The sequence below is a fragment of the Babylonia areolata genome, chromosome 26 (genome assembly GCF_041734735.1).
Source record: "Babylonia areolata isolate BAREFJ2019XMU chromosome 26, ASM4173473v1, whole genome shotgun sequence".
NCBI lineage: Eukaryota > Metazoa > Mollusca > Gastropoda > Neogastropoda > Buccinidae > Babylonia > Babylonia areolata.
In genome coordinates this window covers 31,982,570-32,010,123 of record NC_134901.1, presented here as the reverse complement: position 1 = coordinate 32,010,123, position 27,554 = coordinate 31,982,570, and the positions used below count along the sequence as shown (strand labels likewise).

Below are 27,554 nucleotides of genomic sequence, written 5' to 3'. Positions count from 1 at the left end.
TTGAATGCCACTAGCCACCGCTGACCACTACTGACCAGTCTTAACCACTGACCACGGCTGACATGGAGAACATGGAGAACATATACCTGGGGGTAGACATGGTTGGCACGCAAAAGTACGTTGCTCACTTCACTGCACACGTAAAAGAACCCATGGCAACAAAAGGGTTGTTCCTGGCAAAATTCTGTAGAATAATCCATTTCGATAGGAAAAACAAACAAACAAACAAAAATGCACGCAAGAAATAATATTTAAAAAAATGGGTGGCGCTGCAGTATAGTGACGCGCTCTCCCGAATTTCACACAGAGAAATCTGCTGTGATAAAAAGAAATACAAATACAAATACAAATAAATACAGTGTGCCCAATTGTGTCACTGTTCATCAGTTTTATTGACTCACTTGTGTAAACAAAGTGAGTCTATGTTTTAACCAGGTGTTCGGTTGTCTCTCTGTGTGTGTGTGTGTATGTGTATGTGTGTGTTTGTGGTAAACTTTAACATTGACATTTTATCTGCAAATACTTTGTCAGTTGACACCAAATTAGGCATAATAGGACAAATTCAGTTCTTTCCAGTCATCTTGTTTAAAACAATATTGCACCTCTGGGATGGGCACAAAAAATTAAAAAAGAAGCCAAATTATATGCAAACTGCATTTACTGTTATATTTATATTTTTTGTATTCTCTAAACTTGGCACTTTGATCTGGTATTCTGACACAACAAGAGCAGTCATTATTATCATTTTTTGTTCAAACAGGAACTTCTTTTGCTAAGCATGGAAGTTTTATTTATTTTACAAACGTTTTGGTGCAGATAGTAAAAAAGAGAAATTAATCTGTAATTAATGTAAGGGGACTTAATTTGCTTTAAACTGATCTTTCTCATCTTAAACATTACATTTTGAAATTATACTCAATACATAAAAAGCTTGTGTGTTTTACTCTCAGTGTACAGGGCTTTCACTATGTTCATTCGCCCAAGTGGTCTTTTTCGGAAAATACTAAAATCAATATGACGAGTGGACTTTACAGATCTATTGGCTGAGCCCTGAAGGTCATGGGCAAAAATCAATTGCGTACACATATTTAGGCCTATACACATTCAAAGTGCGTGCTCATATTTTTCGCGAACGCGAACGACGCCATTTTGTTTCAAGTTATTGACCTGCCTGTTCAATCCTATATTCAATGGACAATACACGATAACATGTGATGGAAAGTTGGAGAAGGAGACCGTTAAATATTTGTTCAGAGAAAGATTTGTGAACACCTCATCACTTACTGGATTATGCCCCAAACCGCCATAAAAATATCCACAGAATCAGTCGGAATTCACAGTTAAAAAATGTATACCATGCGAGTTAATACCCTTGAACTGATTACGATGAAACGAAAAAATTTCCAGTCTTGACTTTTCTCAAAATGAAGTCCTTTTCACTTCATACGACGTTTAGAAGTACATGTACTTGGCTCTACATGTTATTAGTTTAACAAAATACTCAATTTCCATATCAACTTTAAAACTATAAAACTAGAATGAACATAAAAGAGAAATTGAATCGACCGTGTCGTACTACATTCCCGGCGGGTGTAACTAAACTTGTACATCTGTCTAGATCTAGAGAAAACGGCTAAATGTTGCAGTGTGATTGCGGCGATAGCCACGTCCCCTTTACCGCGGACTTAAAAAGAATTTTCTATTGCCCTTAAAGATTTTTTGAATGCCCAAGATATACCAGAATAATATGATTTAAACAGCGTCCTCACTGCGAATACCGCCATTGATTTATCGCCCTTTAAAAAAGTATGTTCAAATATTAAATTTTAGAACGTCAGTTAAGGAGCCACGATAGTGTAATGGGTAAGACAGTTTTTTCTCACCCGAACACGCGGGATTCGAATCTGGTTAGGACTTTTTTTTTCTTTTATTTTTTTTTACCCGAAGTTTTATAATAACAAATACAGAACACATTTTAACAATTAGATTTTTTTTAAAGTGTATCACAAGTGAGTCTTGAAGGCCTTGCCTCTCTTGTTTTGTTTGAAATAGAGCGTGAAGTGAGTGGTGTGGCAGTAATTTCCAAATTCCTGTGCCTCTTTTCTTTGTATGTTTTGCAAGATCGTTCAGTCAGATATCCAGCTGAGGACAATGATCATGAAGAGCGGATAACTTTATAATGACAAGCAATTTTCTTTGTCTACTTATTTTTTTCATACTATTTCCTATTTGGTGTTATGATTCGAACTATGTTCTTTGCATTTTTAGGGGATTTTCTGTGTTTGTTTGTTTGTATGTTTTTGTTTTAATTTTTGTTTGTTGGTTGGTTTTTTATTGTTCTTTTTTGGTCGTGTATATATATTTTTTTTTTTGCTCCTTTGTTTGTTTGTTGTTGTTGTTGTTGTTTTTGTTTTTGTTTTTTTTGTTCTGTTTTTTTTTTTTTTTTTTTTTTTTCTCTGTGCATGTATGTATCCTCAAAATAAATAAGATATGTATTACAAAAAAAAAAAAAAAAAAAAAAAATTATATATATATATAAGATACAAAACACATTCTACGTCTCTTTTCCGTTAAAATGGTGAGTCTTCCTTTGCATTACCAAACCAACAAATTTCCTTACAATCCAATGGATATGAAGATTTTGTTTTAAGAGATTAAAAGCATCAGCGCGTTGCATTGAATTACACATTCTACGTCTCGAGTACCTGTCGACAACCAAAAAGCAAATTCTGTTGTTGTTTTTTCTATCATCGTTCACACACATTGTGTGATATGACCTACATCTGTATTTAAATGGCATTGCCCTTCTCCCCCTTCTGTCACCAATTTGTGCTCTCCAAACAGCAGCCACAGTATCCTGATCTTCATGCGCCTCTGGTCACTGGGCAAAACGTTTGGTATCTAGGACAACGCAGCACGTATCTTGGTTTTTATTGACTCACTTGTGTAAACAAAGTGAGTCTATGTTTTAACCCGGTGTTCGGTTGTCTGTGTGTGTGTGTGTGTGTGGTAAACTTTAACATTGACATTTTCTCTGCAAATACTTTGTCAGTTGACACCAAATTAGGCATAAAAATAGGACAAATTCAGTTCTTTCCAGTCATCTTGTTTAAAACAATATTGCACCTCTGGGATGGGCACCAAAAAAAAAAGAGAAAAAAAAGAAGCCTAATTATATGCAAACTGCATTTACTGTTACATATATATATTTTTTGTATTCTCTAAACTTGGCACTTTGATCTGATATTTTGACCCAACAACAAGAGCAGTCATTATTATCATGTTTTTGTTCAAACAGGAACTTCTTTTGCTAAGCATGGAATTTTTATTTATTTTGCAAACGTTTTGGTGCAGATAGTAAAGAAGGGAAATTACTCTGTAATTAATGCCAGGGGACTTAATTTGCTTTAGACTGATCTTTCTCATCTTAAACATTACATTTTGAAATTATACTCAATACATAAAAAGCTTGGATTTTTTTTATAAAGTGTATCACAAGTGAGTCTTGAAGGCCTTGCCTCTCTTGTTTGATATGGAATTTTAAAACACCACGGTCGGTGTATTATTCAGTTTGTCATTCTCACCACATGAAGGAAGAATTTTGAAGCACTTTATTGATGTTATTTTCATACAGATAATAGATAAGTGAAAATGAAAGAGAAAAATAACTTGGATTATAAATTCAGATTAGGGCACGGACGACCCATCCTGAGGCTCACCGCGTGACCGCTTGAAGCGACCGTCTCTCGCGCGCGACAGCCATTATGAGCCCAACTTCAGTGAGCGAGAAAGTGAAAGAGAGACGACGACACGCCGTGTTGTGCTGCCATTAATTACTCCAGAAAACCTTAGAAGGAAGAAAGAGAGAAGGAATCATCTCACTGGAAAGAGAATGACCTTTTCCGTTTGATTATTTGTTTATTTCTACAATGCAATTGTGTAGTGAAAGAAAATATGTGGGTTTTTCTTCTTCTTCTTGTGTGTATATATATAGTGTGTGTATTTGGTGTGTGTGTGTGTGTGTGTGTGTGTGTGCACTTTTCTGTTCACGTAGGTATAACCGTCCGAGACGACAGAAAAGTTTTAAAAGCGATTAGAAAAAAAAGAAGAAAAAACCCACATCACTTATCCTAAATTGAAATACGTTGTGCATTGCAAGAAATACGTATTTACATCAAATATGCTCGCGTGCGCGTGCTCGCGTGTGTGCATGTACGTAGTGTGTATATGTGTGTGTGTATGCGTGCGGGGATGGGGGTGTCTCTGTCTGTAAGTGTCTGTGTGTGTCTGTGTGTGCATGAATGCCATGTTTTGTGTGCGGATTTGTGCTCTGTGTGCAAGCAAATGTGTGTATGCAGGGATGCACTTGAAATTTCTTTAGCTAATGTTTTCTTCATAATTCTCTGCCACTTCCAGAATTCTTCACAAACGCCGATAGGTCGTTAAACTCAACTCTACCTTAACCCAAACTGACAAAGGTGATGGTTAGTAGACACGAGACAGAATCAATAGTTAAATTGGGATGTGAAGTGAAACGTCATGCACTGTACTGGTGGGGGGAGGGGCGAGGCCAACTTACCTTTGGAACGCAACAGATGAGGAACGGCCAACTTGGCCATGGCCACCTGACTGTGCAGATTGAGGTTGAAGACGTCCATGTATTCCTCCATCCCTGGATCACTTACCATTCCCGCTTTGGCCATCCCCGCATTGTTCACCTACACAGCACAAAAGTTATGGACACCACATCGCATACTATTTGCCATCAACATGACATCGTGATGCGCGCACATGTGTGTATGTGAAGAGGAAAAAAAACAGAAAAGAGGGTTCGGAGGGCGTTTGTGCTGGGACGCTGAATACGTCACATTTTGAAAAAGAAAATTGAAACATGATGCGTGTATGGAAAGAACCACATTGTAATGGAACGCTGAAAGAATATTCTGGATAAGTTGTCGAATGTTATTGTTATTTTGTTGTTGGTGTTGTTGTTGTTGTTTTGCTGTTGTAGTTGTTGTTTTTTGGGGGGAGGGGGGGGGCTGTAAATGTGGCGTCTGAACAATTCAGTTGTGTGTGTGGGTGTGGGTGTGACACAGAAAGAGAGAGAGAGTTTGAATGGGTTACCGATTTCAATGGATGAGCACATACACAAAACATTAATTAACATTTATATATAATATATATTTATATATAATACACGTAATACAAATACACAATAGAAATGATATGAAAAGGACACAGAAGTCAGCAAAATAGAATGCCTTTTCAAAACTAGTATAAAAAAGGATTACCTTTTGTCCATTTTGATAATTTACAAAGAACGTTTTATGAAATGCCTTAAAAACATAATAAGTTATGCGTAGTAATATTGGCTTATGGCTAGAAGCAAGAAGAAAAGAAATCTTAAAACTTGATGAACTGCTGTAATATATATATATATATATATATATTTTTTTTTTTTTTAATGAATGTATTGTTCTCTTTGTTCTGTGTACTTGGAGCACTTCAGTACAAAATGCACTCACGTTTAGACTTTATATGCACAGAATCTATCTTCAGAGTAAACACACCCTACCGCGATCTGACCAAAAGATTTCTTGCTCTCACATGTTTCAGTTCGGAGAGGCAGACTGATAAGGACAATGTTGATCTGAATGTAGAATATGGTGTGAAACGTCCTTTAGAGGAAACTTCATGTTTCCAATCTATTGTATATGAATACATTATTCTTTCTTTAAATTCTTTAAGAAATGCACTCTCATTGCCAACTCATTGATCAATCCAAACTACTTCAAACTCATACCAACACAAAATGTAGCAGTAATTCTATTCTGCTCCAGTAGGTAACATAACATCTTATATGCTTTAAAAGGCAAGCGGTAATGCTGCGTCTTGACACGTCACCGGAATCTTGTGCATTAAAAAACCCAAAACAGTTCATGTGTAATGGGCATCTGTCTGTTTCGCCATAAACCATACAATTTGGAGTTCTGAGAACAGTATTTAAGAATCTGTTCAAAGCAAACAGGTGTTTTTTGTGAACTGGATCCAGGTCTGTAGTCAGACCCCATATTCCCGCACCGAATGTTAACATGCGCTGGATCTGTACATCAAAAAGCGTAAAGAAGACAAACGGAGACCTCTCCAAAACTCCACAATAATTTCCAAATTCCTATACCTCTTTTCTTTGCATGTTTTGCGAGATCGTCCATTTTAGATACAATGACGTTGGAGTTAATTAAGTTTACAATGAGACCCAATCGACTGGCAGTATTGTATTAAAATAAAATAAAAAGGTCTGATTTTGAAGACCATGTACAGTGTCAGAAAGTGAAAGAATTGATATTTCAATGAGATAAGGAATAAACTGAACACCCTTTTGCCACAATGTTTAATGTCCTTTGCAAGGTCGTTAATGAAAAGTGAAAACAAACCAGGACTACATATATCTCTATGTCTTGCACCTTTCCTTTAGTTCACAACATTACACATACGTTTGACTGCTTGATACACAGGGAGCGAAGGGCCTAAGTAAGTCAGTCAGTCAGTCAGTCTTCTGCTGAGCCACAGTTCCCTGCCTTACGCACTGAATAGTCATTCATCTATGTCTCGCCTTACCTTTCCTCCTTCGCGTGGATTCTACAGTATGTTCATTTTAGAGGGGTTGGGGTGGAGGGGTCGAGGGAGGGGGAGGGGGCGATAGATGGAGGAGAGAGAGAAAAAACGAACGAACGAACTTTTCTTCACGTGGGAAGTGGAGTGAGCATGCATATACTTTCTACGCCCAGTCCTTGGGGCAATGAGAATTTAAACAAAAATTTTCACAAAATACCAAAAGGTTATAAAAATACAAACATGACATTCAAATACATTCAGATACATAGTAAACATTCACAGGTACATAACCAAGTGGAGTGATGGCCTAGAGGTAACGCGTCTGCCTAGGACGCGAGAGAATCTGAGCGCGCCGGTTCGAATCACAGCTCAGCCGCCGATATTTTCTCCCCCTCCACTCGATCTTGAGTGGTGGTCTGGACGCGAGTCATTCGGATGAGATGATAAACCAAGGTCCCGTGTGCAGTATGCACTTAGCGCACGTAAAAGAACCCACGGCAACAAAGGGGTTGTTCCTGGCAAAATTCTGTTGAAAAATCCACTTGGATAGGAAAAACAAATAAAACTGTACGCAGGAAAACATACAAAAAAAGGGTGGCGCTGTAGTGTAGCGACGCGCTCTCCCTGGGGAGAGCAGGCCGAATTTCACACAGAGAAATCTGCTGTGACAAAAAGAAATGCAAATACAAATAACACTTGCATTCATGACAAAAATGTATACAAATATACATGACTGAAGTGCACAGCGAGAGAGAGAGAGAGAGAGAGAGAGAGATGATGATGATGATGACGACGACGATGATGAAGTACACACGAGACATTAGGATGCACACAAGTACATTCGTAAACATGCACCTGTATATAATGATAAAGCCTACAGTTGCAGTCAGAGTGAAACAGAGAGACCGAACAAGAGGATGAGAGTATTTCAAACAAAACCATTTGGAGGTGTCGGCAGCTTCTTTCATTAAACGAGAATGATAAACATTCTAACTTTATTCAATGAGGTGGTTATATCGTTCCAGAGCAAACCACAAGAAAACGTGAGGCTGGATTTTAACCCCTAGGCTGCCTGCATGACGAGATAACTCGTCATGGCAAGCATGTATGCTTCGCTGCCTGCATGACGAGATAACTCGTCATCGAAATATTCTGACTTTTCCCTGGTTTGCATTCACTTCCTTGGCAAAAATAGTGGTAGCTTTAGCCTGGGGAATCTCCCTAGATTCTATTCATAGCTAGAAACCCCATCTACGTCATGAAGCAGTCCTTTATTTGAACGTTTTGGTTGGGTCACTGTCCAAGTGTTTGCCTGACTTCTCTCCTCGCTCGCTCAACAAAATGTCGGACTGACGCCGTGCTCAAGACATGCGATCGTGACGAACTAAATCAACCATGATTTCTTTCTTTAGCTGATGCTCAGAAAGAATTGGAGCATAAATTCGAAGGAGAAGACAGTGGTGAACATTTATAGGACGATTTGATAGAAAATAAAGGGAGCAATCAAGAGAGTGGCCAAGATAAAACTATCAGTGAGTGATGCAGGCTGTTCAACTCTAGCAGACGACAGGTCACCGAATTTTTAGCAGGGCACCGTATGAGCTATTTTCTTGGCACTCAGCCAACGCGGTCTGATGAAGTGACGGTGTGAGAGGGGTGAAGAGGAAGGGTGTGGAGACTGAGGGGGCGTGGCCTCACATCCATATTATCACTTGCAGAAGTCACAATGCATCTATTTCTTTTTCAGTTTTTTTTTTATATTGTGGTTGTTCTAGTATGATTTTGTGTGTGCAGATATCCATTTGGCCAGAAAATGATATTTTTGTGCAAATTACCAGACTAATGTTTGTAATGAACAAGTTGAAAATGTGACAAAAAACAAAACACTGATTTCAAAACAACAGCATGCCACTTAAAATGAATAAAATGGGAAAACATCATGTGTTTTGTATTCTTTATTTATTTCCCTTTCAGAAAATATATACTTTTATGGGTCTTTCTCCAATAACAAAGCACAGAATTTTTTGAAAATTTATACCCGTTTTTTTGTGAAAAAACCCTGGCAAATAGATTTCACTTAAATCTTATTTTCCTGGCAGCGAAAGGGGTTCGGAAGAGGCAGCATTAACTTATGAGCATGGCGATTATTATTAAAACGAAAGGAACTAGTAATTGATGGTGGGGTACAATCAGATAATGTTTTGAACATTTTGAACAAACTGCTTTGCTATACTTGAGTTTCAATTTCAATGGAAAAAATTCCCAACATTGCATTGGCTGTAAAGGATAAGAAAGATTTCAGTAAAACGAATTTCTGAGCAAGTCGATGAAGACTTAGCAGAGGTTTGAGAAAATTTTAGCTTGCCAGATGCATACTTTATCTGAGATTCAATGAAGGCATGGAAAAACATTCTACGGGAATAAATATCAAATAAATGTTTAATCTTGGATAGCTGATATATCTTTTTAGAGAGAGCATTGCGTATCATTCCTATATGTTCAGACCACGACAGGTTGTTATGAATTTACTACCCCTAAAACGTTATGGAACTCAGCTTCATAGAGACAAATATCAGATTTGTTCTCTGAGAGACAGAGAGAGAGGGGGGGGGGAGAGAAGAGAAGTCCTTATTGACAATATAGCCTATTTGGCTTTTATGCCAAAAAGGGATTAACAATCGATAACCTATGCATAAATACAAAATCAGCCAAAATTGTAAGTCAACAAAATAAAGTGCGCCAGACTGACATTGTGATTGCAATCTGAAGTGCAAGTCTGTTGCACGTGCATGAGCCTTTCTCCCTTCGTCCATCAAAATATTGACTCAGTACCATCTTTCAAATTCAACATTCAAAACCTACTCCGCAAAAACATAGATTCAGCAATGGCAAAACGAAGCGTGAGAACAAAATCTGTTATGTCTGTGATGCTTGTCTGTGACAAATGACATGACTCTACTGACATGTCTGTTGTATGTCTGAATGTTTGCCTGTCTACCCGAATCATCATAACAAAAAGAAGAAAAAAATATTTGTTCACTGTGGTGTCATCGACACGAGTTCACTAAATTGTCCTTCGTGGTTTGGACAAAAAATAACAAAATCCAGAGAGATAAGACAGACAAACAGTCAAACAGTCAATCGAATAGTTACACTGATAGGCCAAAACAGACAGACAGACGCGCGCACGCACACAGACACAGACATTGAATCCTATTCACTCCTAAAACGTGTGGGATGGGGAAAATGGACGGTTGAGAGTTGGTGAAACGGGAGGGGGGATGCGGGGGGGGGAGGGGGGGGGGGGTCGGGGAGAACAAGGTTGTGGAGAAAATGGGAAGTGGAGGAAGGGGAGAGATGTAACTGACCAGCACGTCCAGCTGCCCAAATGTCTGCACTGTGCTGGACACCAGCTGACTTCGGAATTTGTCGTCTGTCAGGTCTCCACTGAGGGTCAGCACCTGCCACACACACGCACACACACACACACACACATACATACATATATATATAATATATATATATACATAAAGAGAGAGAGAGAGAGAGAGAGAATGAAGAGGAAGAACGGGTGCCCCAAACCCAAAGATTTATTTCATTCTTCACCATAACACACACGCCTACTAAAGATGCGGTGTTTCACATTCATTCATTATTTATTTATTTATCTATTCGTTCGTTTGCTTATGTATTTATTTATTTATTTATTCATCGATTCATTTTAACATGATAATAATTAGATGTGAAAATTAATCACACCACTATGTGTGAGACGTAAAAACCGGATTCAGAGCAAACTTTCAGAGTTACATCTCATGGCGGGCAAAACAAAAAATATGTTAAACTTGACTGAATATAAATGCGAATGACAGATTATGTGTAATTCTTTTCCTACTTCGCAAAGTTTTGTTGTTGTTGTTTTTACGAAATAAAAACAACAACAAAAAACACACCAATATTCAGTGTGTGTGTGTGTGTGTGTGTGTGTGTGTGTTTGTGTGTGTGTGTGTGCAATAAAGGATCAATATAAAATGTTTCTTAATGACTTAGCCGATGCTGGGCACACACCAAGATAAATTTCAATTCAGATTCTTCTGTTTCAGGACAAAATGGGCAATTAACTTTTTTTTTTGTTTTGTTTTGTTTTCAGTGGTGCGGTTTCTTAAAACAGGAGTTCTGACTATATTGAAAGCTTGCACATATCAGTTACACAATCTCAGATTATAGAAAGATACAAATATTTTCTACACTTCCACTTTTATTCTCCCATACGAAAACAAAGCCAGAGGTGGGGGAGGGGGAAGGGGCAGAGACTAACATCAGCTGGTTTCAATCCCGCTTCCACACATTTCTGCTTCACGTTGTCCAGTTTGCTGTCATCTCTGCCAGTAAGAGACAGGCGGGCTCCTCGCGCTGCCAGGTACTGAGCAACCCCCGCTCCTATTCCTGCACTGGACCCTGCCGGACAGTCACCACACACATATTAGCAGAAGTGGGCGATAAGTCTCTTTGTAATGCCCCTTCAGGAGAGGTCTTTATCGAACACACACACACACACACACACACACACACACACACACACACACACTGAATTTTGGTGTGTGGTTTTTTTTTTGTTGTTGTTGTTGTTTTTATTTGATTTTGTTTTTTGGTTTGTTTGTTTTTTAGACGAAACAACAACAAAAACAAAGAAAATATATTAACGCTGTGAACGAAGATTCACACCAACAGATGAGTTATCCCTGGCAGAAAAATCCATTCCAGCAAATAAATAAATATAGACATAAGAAGCCGCCGTGGCGAAGTGGTTAGCGTCGCGGTTTGACTGCTGGGAGGACGCGGATTCGATTCCCAACGGAGGTGGGGGTTTTCGGCCTGCGGCCGACTCCTACCCAGAGTTGAGTGTGCTGTGGACTTAAATCGGAAAAGTTGAGTATCATACACATCACGGATGCGTCTTAGGGTGTGTTGCTCTAATTTCCTGACCAACACTGCAAGTTTCTGTTTCTCTCGGGCCTGGTTAACGCCGGGATATCATTATGACAGGAAGAACAGAGTACAGCCTTGTCACGAAGTCCCAAACCGTAACCAGTTCAGTGCCAGAGAATTTTGTAAAAAAAAAAAAAAAAAAAAAAAAAAAGTGCTCTCCCCTTGCCAGGGGATTTTGAGGATTCGGGGGTAATAATTCAAAAAAAAATTCTAGCACAAAAACAATGGTGATGAATGTCCATTTAAATAGTTTGTTTTTTTTATAATCCAGACACATCAAACTAACTGTTCAGAGTGTTTAGTGAAATGAACCAAACTCCAATGAAGGAATAATCAGAACATACGCAGGACGTCAGTGGACGTCTTATAGGCACAATGGCAATACTTTTTGTAGGACGTCAGCTGACGTCTTATAGGCACTCTACTGGTTAATGGACCTCCATATCAGCATCGTCATCGTCGTCGTCGTCGTCGTCCCCCTCCTCCATCATCAATAAATGCAAGACTGTCCAAGGTCATGTGACCTTTCATGCCCTGCTTTCGTGATGACCTCAGTTTCAATACCCTTCTACTTCCGTGCTTGAAGGTGTTCAGTGTCGGCAAATTCATGTGGAACTGTAGATGGAGGGACCTGGTAGCGGTCTCCACTCAGGGGGTGCTCGCTCACTCTGGCTCTGCAACTAAGCTATTATTGTCGCCAATAGGGGGCTTAGTAGGTAGTGTCCTGAGTACGTCAAATCAGAACAGGCACTACTGAACACCACCGAAGTGACTCAGCAGTAGTGCATGGTCTCCTCTAGTGCGTGACCTTCTGGCGACCTAACATCGATGGTTCCCTGTGGACTGCCGGAGTTTGGACTGCGACATAGAAACCCGTGTGTGGCCTGTATATGGGGGTCTCGGAATGAGCGGCGTGGGAGTAATGCCACTGAACTGTCGCCGTTTATCTTGCAGTCTCTGGATGATGAATAAAAATTGTGCATAGCGTAAAATACCCAGTGAACGCTCAGCCCCCACTTTGACAAAAATCAAAGAAGACGAAATGATGATGATACAGTTTCCTGTTTGTGAACGTACTGCTTTGCAAAGCAGTGCAGAGTTAAACCTTGAGACAGTTAACCGCTGAATTGTCACCACCTCTGCTGAATTGTCGCCGGTGACAATTTAGCGGAGCTCAGTTAACCACTGATTTGTCGCCAATCGGCGACAATTCAGCTTATAGGCGACAAATCAGCGTTTGCTCCGAAACGCCAAATTGCTGCCGTTTGTTTTGCTGTGTATTGATGATGTTGAAGACGAAAAAAAGTCAAAAAAGAATGCAGTGAAGAAGCAGGGAGTGAAAGAAAGAAAAAGAAAGCAATGAAATAAGAAATTGGGGAAGGAAGTAAGGACTGAAACAGAAAAGAAACAATGGCAATCTAACCAAGAAAAGAAAATGACGGAAATAGATTTAAAAACGAATTGAGGGGAAAGAAGAAATGAATGAATTAACGAAAGACAGAAAGATGAAAAAAAAAAGATCGAATGTAACAAAGATAATACATGTGTATTTGCGCGCAAGAGTTTAGAAGGGTCATCCTATGTTCCCCTTGGTCAATGTTTCCCTGAATTTCTTTCACTCAGGTCAAAGTCTCCCCAGGTCTGTGCTCCCACATATCTTTTTATGTTTTCCGGCTCTTTGTTCCCCCAGGTCTATATTCCCACGGGTAAATGTGCCCTATGTCTATATCCGCCCATGTCTATATTACCCCAGGTCTAGAACCACTGCTGACCACTACATCTTATGTAATATTAGTACCTACTTTTACCGGTTTTGACCACTGATCATTACTGATCACCACTGACCCCTACTGACTGCTGACCACCGATGATCACTGACCACTACTGACCACTTACCATGGCCACAGCTGACCACTGACCTTGGCGTCCACTGCTGACCACTACAGACTGCTGACTACCAATGACAACTGGTCACTGCTTCTAGCCACTGACCACCACTGACCATTGGCTACTGCTGGCCGCCTGTCACTACTGACCACCACTGACCGCTGGCCACTGCCGACAATTACTGACCACTGGTCACCATGGACCACCACTGACCACCGTTGACCACGGGTCACCGCTGACCGCCATTGACAACTGACCACCGCTGATCGCAGTCCACTGCTGACCACTGTTTACCACAACTGACCATTGACCATGACTGCCCCAAACTGACCGTTGATCACCACTGGCCGCTGACCATAATTGACTGCTGACCACCACTGACCACTAGTGACCAGTGGCCACTTCTGACCACTGGTCACAGCTGACATATCTGACTGCTGACCACTACGTACCACCCATGGCCACAACTGACCGCTGCTGACCATAACTGACCACTGGTCACCGCGGACGGCTACTGGCCACCACTGACCTCTACAAACCACCAGTGACTAATACTAACAACTACAGACCACTGACCACTGCTGACTATTACTGACCGATGACCACTACTGACCAACTCTAGCCACCAATGGCCACTGACCACTGACTATTGCTGGCCACTGACTACCAATGACCACTGCTAACCACTACTGACCACTGCTGTCCACTACTGACCACTGGTCACCACTGAACATTATGGCCATTGACCACTGCTGACCACTGCTGAATACTGACCACTGATTACCACTGGTGACTGCCACTGACCATGGCTACCTGGGGGAAAAACAAATTGGGGGAATATTGATCTTGGAGAACATATACCCAGGGGAATATCTGGAGTAACATAGACTTGCTTCCGAGCTTCACACGCAAATGCACAGAATACCACCCCCTCTCCACCCCCAAAGCAAAACAAACTGTTGGTTATGAACAGCCAGTGAAGAAAATAAGGACGACAAATCCGCCAATCCGCTGAAATGTCGCCAGTCCGCTGATATATCAACGACAGGCGAGAACTTGGTGGTTCTGTGACAGGCTGATTTGTCAGTGGTCTCGCTGAACTGTCGCCGACCTAGAGGTCGCCGACGACAAAGCAACGGAGGCGACAATTCAGCGTTAACAATGCCTGCATGAGAGGGTACTTACCGTTAGACCTACTGTCAATAGCGCTTCGTGTCCATATCACAACGTCCAAGAACACTACATGTTGACAGCACTACTGTTTTTGGTTTAAAGTGCGCTACGTGTCAACAGCGCTGCGTGTTAATTGCACCACGTGTCAATGGCGCAACGTGCTGGTAGCACCACTTTTTGCTAAACGTTGAGACACTATTACTAGGTTTCCTTTGACACTGTACCACAGATGTTGCCCACACCTACCGAACAACCTTGTACTCGATGCGGTGCAATTCGCGCCCACTCTCCCTCTTTCTTTGGTCTTCTCTCTCAGGAGAGGTGCGGGGTGAGGGGTATTGGTGGTGGAATGCAATTCGCGCCCACACTCCCTCTCTCTTTGGTCTTCTCTCTCAGGAGAGAGGTGCGGGGAGTCTGAGGGTGGTGGAACGCAGTTCGCGTGCACTCTCCCTCTCCCTTTGGTCTTCTCTCTCAGGAGAGAGGTGCGGGGAGTCTGAGGGTGGTGGAACGCAGTTCGCGTGCACTCTCCCTCTCCCTTTGGTCTTCTCTTACAGGAGAGAGGTGCGGGGTGATGGTATTGGAGTCTGAGAGTGGCGGAGGAAAGAATATTTCGTAGTGTATAAGAATTTTACCCTAATACCCTGAGATTATTTTCGCGTTTTAGAAAATCAGTTTCAGTTAGTGCGATGGAGACATTACCGAGACAACCCCCTTTGAAATATACCGGTTAAGAGTATTAAATGGGCAACAGACGTCTCCTAAACAGGCATATACCATGCTGGTTACCTGGAAAATAATGGGAAAAAGCGTTGGGTCTCTTGCACAAAATATACACTCTTTAACCTTGGGTTTGGGTTAGTTTTTTTCTGCAACAAGGGGTTGGGTGCAAAAACCCGTTTATTTCCTTAATGCCTGACATATATCTACCTCTTAGAATGGAAAGTTCTATATGGTAGAAAGAGATGTATGATTACTGAAACACATTTAAAGTTACTTTTGAAAGTGAAAGATGTTTCGATTTTTTGGACATAAATTGTTTTAGAGACTGCATTGTCAAATTACGCTTGACTATTAACTTACAAGGGACCAGTATTTCAATCATTTTTCAACAATAATCAGGATAAACTTTGCAGCTGATGTGAAGTCACTGAAGATGAAGAACATGTAATTTGTGTTTATCATTTGAATTTGAGACAAATACCTGGACTACTGTTGCATACAATTTCTACTACCAATGCTAAAATGTGACAACATTTATAAAAAATTTAAAAAAAGACAATAGGAATTTACATCTTTTATCAAATGAAAATACAAAACAATTTCATAGATAATATAAGAACAGGAATAATGATAATAATAATAATTGTCCATTTATATAGCACCTCTCTCTCTCTCTCTCTCTCTCTCAGAGCTCAGGGCGCTTCACATGAAAGAAAAAGTTACAAATTTCATGAATTATTTACGACACTCTTTCTCAAAAAACCCTTTTCCTCCCCCACCCCCACCCCCGCCCCTTACTCTCCCTCTCTCATTCGTGAGCCAAAGTGAGCTGACATGGGTGGTGTTGGAGAAGGAAGCCGAGAAATTTTTAAAAAGATGAGTTTTTTTTGTGAAAAGCGAAAGGCAGAGATAGAATAAGATGCATTGATATGATGAGGAAGGTTGTTCCAGATATGAGGAGCAGCAAAGATGAAAGATTGTTCACCATAGGTTCTTGTATTGACACGAGGATGTTTTAGAAGGTAACAGTCAGAGGAAGAGCCGAGAGTTCTTGGGCAGTGTAAGCACTGATTAGGTCAGAAAGATAGGTAGGTCCCTTGGGGTGGAAAGCAGAATAGCAGCGACATGCAACTTTGTATTCAATTCTCGCTTCAATGGGGACCCAGTGTATAGTATGGAAGTGCAGAAAAATGTCTTGGACATTGTCAGGTGTCACTTAGCTTGCATTATTTATTTTTTAAACGTTCAAACACATGATCTAAATCTAGTCTCAGGAGACTCCTTCACTTCTTTCCAATAATGATTTTCTTTTCTCATTGTTTTTCACTTACCATACCAGTTTTTTCTTTGTTTTACGATACGATTGTCTTGTTACTTTTTATATTGTTTGTTTCCAATATCAAGGAGTCGTGTCTGCGGGTATCCTTGCGCTTACAAGCTGCTTTACTTCAATGGTAAAGACTCAAACCTTTGGCCGACTTCTTGTAATTTTTCCAGTAAAGCTGATTTTGCTGCGCAAAGAATTATTGACGTCAAATCGTTGTTAATTTCATCAACATTGACGCCATCCATGTGCTCAGTATGTGGGACTTTGAGAGTCAGTGTAACGATACTGAATGAGCCATGAACGTCTGTTGAAAGCTGAGTTATTGTTCCTCATTCCCTGGTAATAATAATAATAATAATAATAATGATAATAATAATGCATAGTTTTTCAAAGGCGCGATATCCAGCACCAATGCTGCTCAAAGTGCCTTATATCATCCAGTTGACTATAAACATGCCTTAAAAAACATATCAACCACTATCTGACAATGGAAAACATCCAGTGTGTTCATATGAATGAAAAAGCACACTTAAGAGATGAATCAGATTATAAAAGCTATGAAGTAAATAAGGTTTGATTAAAACAAAATGCATTTCATAGAACACACACACACACACACACACACACACACACACACACACACACACATACAGCTGTCCCTCCCCTAGACACACACAGACACACACACGCTGACATTACATATCAACACTGCACACTTACACACGCGTACCAGAGCACTGTACCCTCACAAACATATGCACGCACGTACGCACGCACATACGTACACACACACACACACACACGCGCGCGCCCATTAAAAATAACCAGATAGAAAAAACACCATCACATCAAAGACCAAAACTACATAAAATACACAATGCATTAAAACAGGACTACAAAAATACTAGTACAAAGATACTTGTTAACAGGCATACATTGGTTTAACCGTTCCGCCCAGAACGAAAATGCTTACGGAAAAGGTAAGTTTTCAGATCTGACTTAAATGAATGTAGATCAGAGGCATTTCTAAGAGATGAAAGTAGAGAGTTCCACACTTGGGGAACCTGAGCTCTGAAAGACCTATTTCCAGCGCGTTTCAGATTAGTCCTTGGAACTTTAAGCAGCTTTTCAGAACTGGATCTTAATGTTCTGTGTGGTTCATATATTTCCAGTACAGAGGAGAATGGAAGAGACTTGTCAAAACGTTTGAAGGCGAGTGTTGCTAACTTATAGTGAATGCGGGACTCAATCGGAAGCCAGTGTAACCGATTCAACAGAGGTGTAACATGATCAGATTTCTTTTTGGCGAGAACCAGTCGTGCAGCATTGTTCTGAATTTTCTGGAATCTGTTGATGGAGGAAGATGGTAAACCTGCAAGAGTGGAATTGCAGTAATCCAGTCTGGACAGGACAAAAGAGGAAACCAACTGAGCCATATTTTTCTCTGTTATGTAGAGTCTGACAGATATAAACACGATTTAAAACGCAGGGAATAAAACAACCACTAAAAACTTGAGAGAGCAAAAGAGCCTGCCTGTCAGGCGACTAGTCCGCACTCACAATGGTAGTTGCGTACTTTCACGTATTTTAGTTTCACACCAAATATGTTACATCTTTCCCTGCATGAAAAATAAAGAACTTCAACAGGAATCATGATGAATTCCGAACAAATGAACGCAAAACAACAGGACGACGCAGGCGAGTCCAATTTGTGATGAAGACGTCAAAACAGCTACAAGTCCAGTCTCTGAGGCGGATGGACTTCACGTCCAGAATGCGTACAGTATGCACCATTAGGAGAATCCATTGCAGGTGCTCGCTGAGGGCGTCCAGGTGATGCTTCTGCTATCTCCGCAGGCAAGGGTTGGTTTACTTGTGGGTCAGTGATGCAGTCAGACTCTGGTGCAGCAGATAGTTCTGGTAATGTTGGTGGAGTGTGGTTTGCTGTTGGTGTTGAACGTTGCAAATGACGTCTCTTCCGACGGTATATGTTTCCTTCGGACTGTACAAGGTATCACCTTGGTGATGTGTGGTGTCCTACTACAACAGCTGGGTTCCATTCTGTGGTGCCTGGGAGTGGAGCCATGCGGAACTGATCCCCTGGATGAAACGATGAGTGCTTCGTTCATCATGGTAAAACTTTTGTTTGGGCTTTTCAATTTTCATACACTGCTTGATATCTTGGCGATCATATGAAGGGGCAAGAATACTTCGAGGAGTTGGCAGTTTGTTTCGTGATCATCGTACCATCAAGAGTTGCACAGGAGAGAGACTGATGCCAACCCTGGGTGTTGTTTGATAGTCGAGCAAGGTGAGATGCTTGTCTTTATTTTTTCTTCACAATCTTTTCACTATTTGTACAGCACGTTCAGCCTCTCCATTGGAGCTCTGGAAGTGTGGGCTTGATGTTTTATGACTGATTCCATAACTCATGCAGAAGTTGGAGAACTGCTGGCTTGTGAACTGTGTTCCGCAGGCACTTCTCAAAGATGATGGAATCCCATGGCGGCTAAACTGACACTTCTGCAGTTGAATGACAAATTCAAAGCTAGCGTTTTTCAGCTCATCCACTTCAATAAACTTCGAGTAGTAATCTACAGTCAGAAGGTAGTTCTTCCCCTGGAATTCAAAGATGTCAGTCCCGACTTCAGCGTATGGAAGATCTAGAACTGGTATGGGCAGAAGTGGCTCAGCGGACGGTTTCCTTTTGAATTATGCACATTTGCTGCCATTATGTATGTTCTCTTCAATGTCCGAGTTCATTGATGGCCAATCAATCACTTCTCTGGCTCACTGTTTACAATTCACTATCCCAAGGTGGAACTCGTGGATGAGAGCCAGCATCTGTTTCTGGAGACTGGGTGGAATGACGATCCTGGACCCTTTGAAAATGATGCCATCTGTCACTGCCAATTGATATCTTGAATCCCAAAGCTGTTGCATCCTCGTCGGTACGACAACCCTTCCTTCTGGCCAACCATCGAAGATCAGGGCTTGTAACTGACCAAGTTCTTGCCGAGTACACTGTTGCAGTTGAGCATACTTTTCTTTTGTAATTGGTGCGTATGTGTCCACTGTCTATGTGTGATATTTCAGCTGAGTCTTCAAGTAGGTGTGCACATGAAAGAGTGTCTGGCAGTTGCATGTGACAGCCCTTTTGATACTTCACTCGCAGACTGTACCACTGCAGATGGAGTAGCATGGGTTGCAAACGCATTAGCGCTGACAGGAGTGGCTTGCAGAAAATTTGCTCAAGTGGTTTGTCGTCGTTGAAGACTGTAACTTCTTTACCAAAGATGTAACAGTGGAATTTTGTTACAGGCATGGACGATGGACAGCATTTCCTTTTCAATCTCAGCATAGCGTTTCTCTGTGTTGGTCATAGTTCGTGATGTGTAGGCTACTGGTCTCCCATCCTGGATATGAACAGCTCCTAGACTATGCTGGCTGGCATCACAGTGAATTTCAACAGGGGCATTGTCGTTGTAGTACTTGAGGACTTGGTGATTGCAGCAGAGGCTTTTTAGTTTTGTGAATGATTGTTCATGAATTTTCTGCCAGTCAAATAAAACATCTTTCAGTAGGTCACGAAGTGGGGCACTCTCTTCACTCAGATTTGAAATGAATTTGCTAAGGTACATGACAAACCCCAGGAAGTGCCTGACATCATCTTTGTTTTCTGGAGCTGGCATTTCTTGTACAGCTTTCGCTTCTGCTGGGTTGGGCTTTAGTCCTTCAGCTGTGAGGAGGTGACTGACGTGTGGAACACTGGGCTGTCGGATGTACAGTTTCTCTGGCTTCAAATTCAGATTGCAGCTTGTGGCTCTTTCTGCAACCCTTTTCAGTACATGGTCTTGATGTTCAGTGTCACGACCCGTGACCAAAATGTCGTCCATTGTTGCATATCCTCCTTTGATTCCTTCAAGCATTTGGTCCATGATCCGTTAGACCACTTCTGGATTTTCCAATAGGGGTGTTGAATGTGGTCAAAACTGATGATGCTTCATCCAATTTTATCTGCAGAAATCCACTTTTTGCATCCAATTTTGAAAATACTTTAGCGTCTGGAATGTCTGCTATAATCTCTTCAACTGTGCACATTGGGTAGTGTTCACGTTGTCTAGCAGCATTCAAATCTTTGGGATCAATGAGGACTCTAACTTTGTCATTTCAGACAAAGACAGTCATTGAACTACCCACTCGGTAGGTTCTTCAACTTTGGCGATGTGTCCATCTGCTTCCATTTCATGAAGCTTCTTGATGATTTTTTCACGCAGCGCTGCTGGTTGACGACGTGCTGGGTGGACGACCCCTTTTGCACCTGGCTTTGGCTTAATGCTGTACTCCCCTGGTAGTGTCCCAGTTGTACGCTGTAGCTCGGGAAACTCATCAAAGCAAGGTGTGGTGTGAGCGTAAGCTACAGAATCTAATGTTCACAGGCGGGCAATGAAACCAAGACTTTCTGCGGTTGTGCCAGATATAATGTTCTCTTGGTCAATGTTGATGACTTGGAACTGGGCATTGACAAATTTCCCATTGCACAGGACTGGCAGATCTGCTGTGCCAATGGGCTGGATATTATGATAAGAGTGCGCAGAATTTTATCTGAGGAACTGATCTCAACGCAGTGAGAAATTTTTTGGCTGTTTCGGATTGTGAGTGTGTTACATCTTGCTCCAGTGTCAATTTTGAATTTGATGTTTTTCCCGTGGAATGACATGATTTGGTTCCATCTGTCATCCTTCATGTTACCAACCACAGTGCTGTGGATCATCAGGACTTCTGGTTCAGAAACTGACTGAATCAGCAGCTAACATGTGGACAGCGCGACGACTTCTGCAGACTTTCCTCCAGTGGTTGTACATTTGTACATGTTCCCATCGCTGGATATTTCCCTCTTGTTCTGTGGTGTTTGGGATCTCCACCACAGTGAAAGCAATGGCTCACGTCTTTTGCTGTTGTAGTTTGTGGGGGTTTTTTTCTTTGTGACGGCACTGGCAGCAGTTTTGATTTCCTCTTGAGCAAAGCAAGATTCCTGTTGCTTCTTTCCTTTGACAGCATTTCCAGATACTTCTGACTCATCACGAACAGTGTGGAGTTGTTTCTGTGACAGTTCATATTGTTGGCCAATTTCTATAGCCTGGGCAAGAGTAAGAGCTTCCCCTTGAGTTTTTTTGTCATGCACTCCATCGATGATACTGTCGACCATAATGTCATCATTATCTGTGTAGTCACAGTCCATCATGATCAGTCATAGGTCTTTGATGAAGTTGTCAAAGGACTTGCCTTGATCCTGCTTTCTCGGTTTTATTTTGTATCGCTCAACTCGTTTGTTGTTTCTAGGTCGAACATACGTTTCAAATTTCTCTAAAACTTTGTCAGGTTTTTCTTTTTCATCCCCAACCCACTGTAGAGTGCGGTAAATTTGTCTACCTTGTGCACCGATCCAAGTGCCAAGCCATCCAGCTTTCTGCTTGTCCGTTATTAGGATTGCAAGTGGTCCATCGAATACAAAACCGACGTGGTCTTTGAAGCGGGTGAACTCTTAGAAGAGATCCGTGGCATCCCAGTCTATACTTGATGTTCGAATCGACGTAGCTTGCAGTTGATTGGTTTTCTTGGTGAGCGGGTATTTTAAAAGAACTTCTGACACCATGTAACGATACTGACCTGAGCCATGAACGTCCATTGACAAGCTGAGTTATTGTTCCTCATTCCGTGGTAGTCACTTCTTTTCACGTACTTTAGTTTCGCACCAAATATGTTACAGTCAGACGGGCAGTATGTGATCAGTACGTAGGACTCTTTGAGTCAGACAGGTAATATTGTTTTGAAGTTTTTGAATTCGTTTAAGATTATTGTGTGGACAGTATGTGAGAAGAGAATTACAGTAGTCGATTCGAGACAGCACAAAAGCAGAAATACGAGTTTTTGTAAGTTTCAACAGAAAAGTACTGACGGACAGAGTTAATCTGACGAACTGAGCTGACAACCGGAACGTGCACACTAAGGTTTAAGTCAAGAATGGCCTCTGCTAGTTGTGAAAAATCACTAAAAAGTTTGTAGGGTTTGGACATTTTACTTTATTTCGTGCATTGCTTGTTCATGTTTTCGTTTTTGTCAATAGGCCGTTTTTGCCTTAAGTGCGCGCGAAAGAGAGAGACAGACAGAAAAATGGAATAAGATGACAGATGAAATAAGTTCACATGTATTTAACAACGGTAAAAGGTTGTCGGTAAGCTTTCGATGAGGAGAGATTAATACAGACTGGAAACTGAGGTAGGCATGGGTAATTGTGAGCAGCGTGTAATTGCTAACGATTCATACACCGCCACATTTTGAAGCATTCTTAACGGTTGCATTTCACAATTTAAAGTCTGCTTCGACCTTTTTCTAATACATTGACGAATATCAGTTTTCAAGAATCAGTCAAACGTCAGCTATTTCTAGCTATTTCCGCGCTCTTTCTTCTCTTCGCGCACCACTGCCGACCAAGATTACAAACGTGCTCTCAAAATCCTAAAATGAAGGGAAGCCCAGAATTTAAGAAAATTGGTGACTGATCAGAGAACGTCAGTTTTGACAGGAATCTGCAAACAGTTTTGACAGGAATCTGCAAAATAGTGTCGTTTCCATAGGATATTTTGACGTGAGTCTATTTACCAACCATGCTGCACACTTACTGAGCGTTCTCAAAAGGGTGTTTTGTGTGCGGTGTGGGGTGTGTGTGTTTAGATATCTGTTTGTGCGTTTGTGTGCATGTGTGATCAAAACCAACAATGCAACAGTCTGGTGCGATGTTCCAATAATATGTTACGTCTAATGATTTTAAATCTGCTTCTGTTTTAATTGTCTACATGTACCCAAAGCCATCGTTCGCAACTTGACTTGTCCGTTCGCATTTACTCTCAGGCACCCATGCTATTTCAAACGTCGACAACCAGTGCAACCCAATCGGAGAAAGCCTTCAAAAGCAAAATAACTACGTTTGACATGTTAACTTTACAGTACACATGCTGAGCTGGTCGCTTCGACTGGATCGTTCGCAATTAGGCATACCTACCCTACAACATAATCAAAAGCAGGAATGTGTCAAGAATTCAAACACGCACAGACATGAACACTGACATGTTCTTCAGTAATCGAATACTACTATTTCGAGACACGAAGCGCTATTGACAAGTAGCGATAAAAGAAATAGGCTTATGTTATCGACACGTAGCTCTATTGAACTACTTGCTGGAACTACTAATGGAACGCAACGATATTGCACATAGCACTAAATACACGTAGCACTAAATACACGTTGCGCTATCGATACAGACCTACATGCAATGTCAATGTGTCATTGAAAAACCCAGGTCGATGTTTGTTGTGTGTGATTACATTATCACACACTCTCACAAACACCCACGCGCACGTGCGCACTATACCATATCACATGCATACAAAAATATTGTCATGGAAAATCATACGTTATGAATTGATCAAAAAAGCATTAACATATATTTTTTACGTGATGATTTTGAAGAATATTGGAAGTAGCAAAGGAACCTGAATGTTGCATTTTCTAACGTGCAGTAATATATGTTGTTGTAGCAACAGTACTTTTTTTTAACGTCTTTTCACATGTGTGATATTTTCGTGGTTGTCTATCGGAAACGGGAGATGATGATACGTGGTGCCATCATCTGTGGAAGTCATTGATGGACACGCGCGAGGCTCCAGAGTCCAAATTTCGAAGCACACGTGTGTTTGCAGGTAAAGTATGGAACTCCAGCTGGCAGGGCTCAGACGCAGCTCTGTGTCGCAAATCTCGAGCAGCAGCAAGGCACTGGTGGTGGTCTCCTTCATTGTTAAGGCACGCCATCTACGTCTATCAACAGCTACAGTCTCAAACTGCCGAAGCTGAAGTTTGCCCGTTAAATTTTGAGGTTGCCCTTGAGGTAATCTTTGTACCTCTTCTTTGGTCATCCCTGGTTACGACTGCCATGCGCCAGCTCAACACAGATGATGTGATATAAATTATGACATTTGGTGTCCTAAAATGTACCATTGCAAACTGATACAAACATGCAAGGCCCATTGTTTTGCTCTGTCAGCCACGTTTCGCGGCTACAAGGCCATTTGTTTTGCACTGTCAGCCACGTTTCGCGGCTACAAGGCCCATTGTTTTGCACTGTCAGCCACGTTTCGCGGCTACAAGGCCCATTGTTTTGCTCTGTCAGCCACGTTTCGCGGCTACAAGGCCCATTGTTTTGCTCTGTCAGCCACGTTTCGCGGCTACAAGGCCCATTGTTTTGCTCTGTCAGCCACGTTCGCGGCTACAAGGCCCATTGTTTTGCTCTGTCAGCCACGTTTCGCGGCTACAAGGCCCATTGTTTTGCACTGTCAGCCACGTTTCGCGGCTAACTCTGTAAAAAGACGTCTCTGCCAAGCCTGTATTCTGCTCAGCTTTCACTGGTGGTAAGGCTTTTTGCTTTTTACGTCAAATCGTTATTAATTTAATCAATATTGACGTCATCTGTGTTGAGTTTATCAATTAGATCAGTGACATTTAAGATTGTTAACTCGGAAATAAATGAAACTGTGATTAAAATGTCGATTTCTTTCTTTTTTTTCGAATTGGAAGGTTTTGAATTAAGTCATCGTTTTTCACATAAACTAAAGACTATTGAGTTTTTTTAAATTTTATTTTGTTTAACGCTAAGCTCGTAAGTGTAAGCTGTACAGGGCAGTGAACATCAGACATTACAGAACCAAATGGATTAACACAAAAATCAACCACACAAAGAAAAAATAATATCAGCTGTTCCAGTAATATAGTCCACTACAGCACAGTCAGTACTGGTACATTTTCCAATCCCCTCATCTTTCCCAAGACGACCATTAAAAATGAATAAGGACTGGGCTCTCTACAAAGGTGAAGTAACTGATATCGATAATTATTTAGTCGGCGACTGTCTTGTGAATATCTAGGCTTAGGAACGTCATAATATTCATGAATTGGAATGAATGCTCAAATCAAAATCATCTGCATCTATTGCAATATAATCATTAATGCATAGGCGTTGAAATCACTGAGTAATAAATTACTAATAAGACACTTTGGTTACCAAAGCTGTTTTCAAGGTCAACAAGGGCAGATTCAATGTCATCAGTTAAATCAATACCGCTTTCCGAGAACCTTATGTTGGAATATAAATAACACTGACTACAATAAACACAGTGACTTGTTGATCTATCACAAACCACAAAACATGTTCTATTCATCTTTGGAAGTTAATAGTGGTTTTTTTCCTCATCACCACAGCTATGCCACCTGCATGAACGATGATTAGCTAAAGTATGGCTGCTTGCAATGGTGATTGAAAAACTCAGTTTGTCAAAACTATTTACAAAGAAGTCTGATACCAGCTTATCTATTTTAGTTTCAACAAACTCTATCAAGTCAAATACAGTCATGTAATCAACAAAGTCACTACATTTCATATAGTTGCGTAAACCACAAAACTCCGCGAAAAATAAACTGTGACATGAAGTGATGTACATTTTGGAGCTGACTGGCTTTTTTTTTTATCAATAATTTCGGTAGCACTAGTGGGCCCCTATATATTTCCCACAAAACTCAGCATGAGAAGGTCTGGCATACCTTTCCCAGGCAGGGCTGAAATGTCTGTCCTGCCCACAGAATACTAAACAGTATTCTGTGGTCCTGCCACTCTTCTTCAGCTGCCTCCTATGGCCCGAGGGACTGGGGTATCCATGTCCTTGCAGCCTTATTTGCCCGCTCATTTGAAGAAATCCCACAGTGTGGAGGCACCCAAATGAAAGTTATATGACTGCTTTTGAACAGACGAATAACGTGTTTTATTTCGGTTGTTATCTCAAGACGCGATTTTTTATTTGGAGATCTGAGAGCATGCGGCACTGATTTTGAACCTACGCAGAAGAGAATTTGGCTCTAATTTTTTTATTTTTTTATAGAAAGATCTAAAATGTTGATTCAAAGCCATAAGTATGGCAACTAGTTCAGCAGTAAAGATGAAAAATGTTTGCCCAAGTGATTCAGTTTTTCGTGGTTCATTTCTGGTATTAAAAAGCTGCTCCTGCTTTTCCATCAAGTGCAGAACCATCGGTATAATTCTTTAAAATAAATTTTTGTAATTATTTTCATATGAGAGCATACGTAGCTTTTTTACAAGTTAGGCGAATCGTTTTTCTGCGCATGTGCGTGGTTTATATCAAATACAGGTTTTCTCAATTTCCACGATGGAATGGGGTAGAAGGATGGTTCAGCAGCAATATTTTACATCAACCTCTGAAGCATTGAAAGTGTGTGTGTGTGTTGCAAGCACGAGAACGCGTATGCTTGTGTGTGCGTCCACGTGTATGTATGTACGCTTTTGATTCCTCCCTAATGTGAGTTGGGATGTGGCTCCCACTCACAGCGCTAGTTTTTGAGAACTGCAGCCTTGAACAACTTGACCGCAGGGGCGTCAGCCAACATTTTTGCGTTTGAGGGCAGGGTATAGCAACAGCTAGCGGCACGGCTGTCTTGTGATAAGGGTGGTTACTTAACTGACTGACACACGTCCTGTGTTAACCGCTGACTTGTCGCCTCCGCTGAATTGTCGCCGGCGACATTTTGGTGGAGCTCAGTTACCGCTGATTTGTTGCCGGCGACAAATCATCGTAGTGAGTTAGAACTCCGGGTCGGCGACAAGTCAGCGGGTCAGAGAACCGCCAAATTGTCGCTGGATGACGACATATCAGCGGATTGACGATATTTCAGCAGTTCATGACTTTAACAGTTATTTGTTTTGCTGTAGGTGTATCGGGG

General features: G+C 41.2%; 1 protein-coding gene across 1 annotated transcript in view; it reads right to left on the bottom strand.

Annotated features, from left to right (window-relative positions):
• The window catches only part of LOC143300719 (2,5-dichloro-2,5-cyclohexadiene-1,4-diol dehydrogenase LinX-like), an 86,759-nt gene that overhangs the window by 34,961 nt on the left and 24,244 nt on the right, over positions 1 to 27,554 (bottom strand). The window contains exons 3-5 of the mRNA XM_076614597.1: positions 10,934 to 11,073; positions 9,984 to 10,076; positions 4,580 to 4,718 (exon numbers count right to left, since the gene is read on the bottom strand). Coding sequence (XP_076470712.1) covers positions 4,580 to 4,718; positions 9,984 to 10,076; positions 10,934 to 11,073 — 372 coding nt within the window. The remainder of the gene's footprint in view (positions 1 to 4,579; positions 4,719 to 9,983; positions 10,077 to 10,933; positions 11,074 to 27,554) is intronic.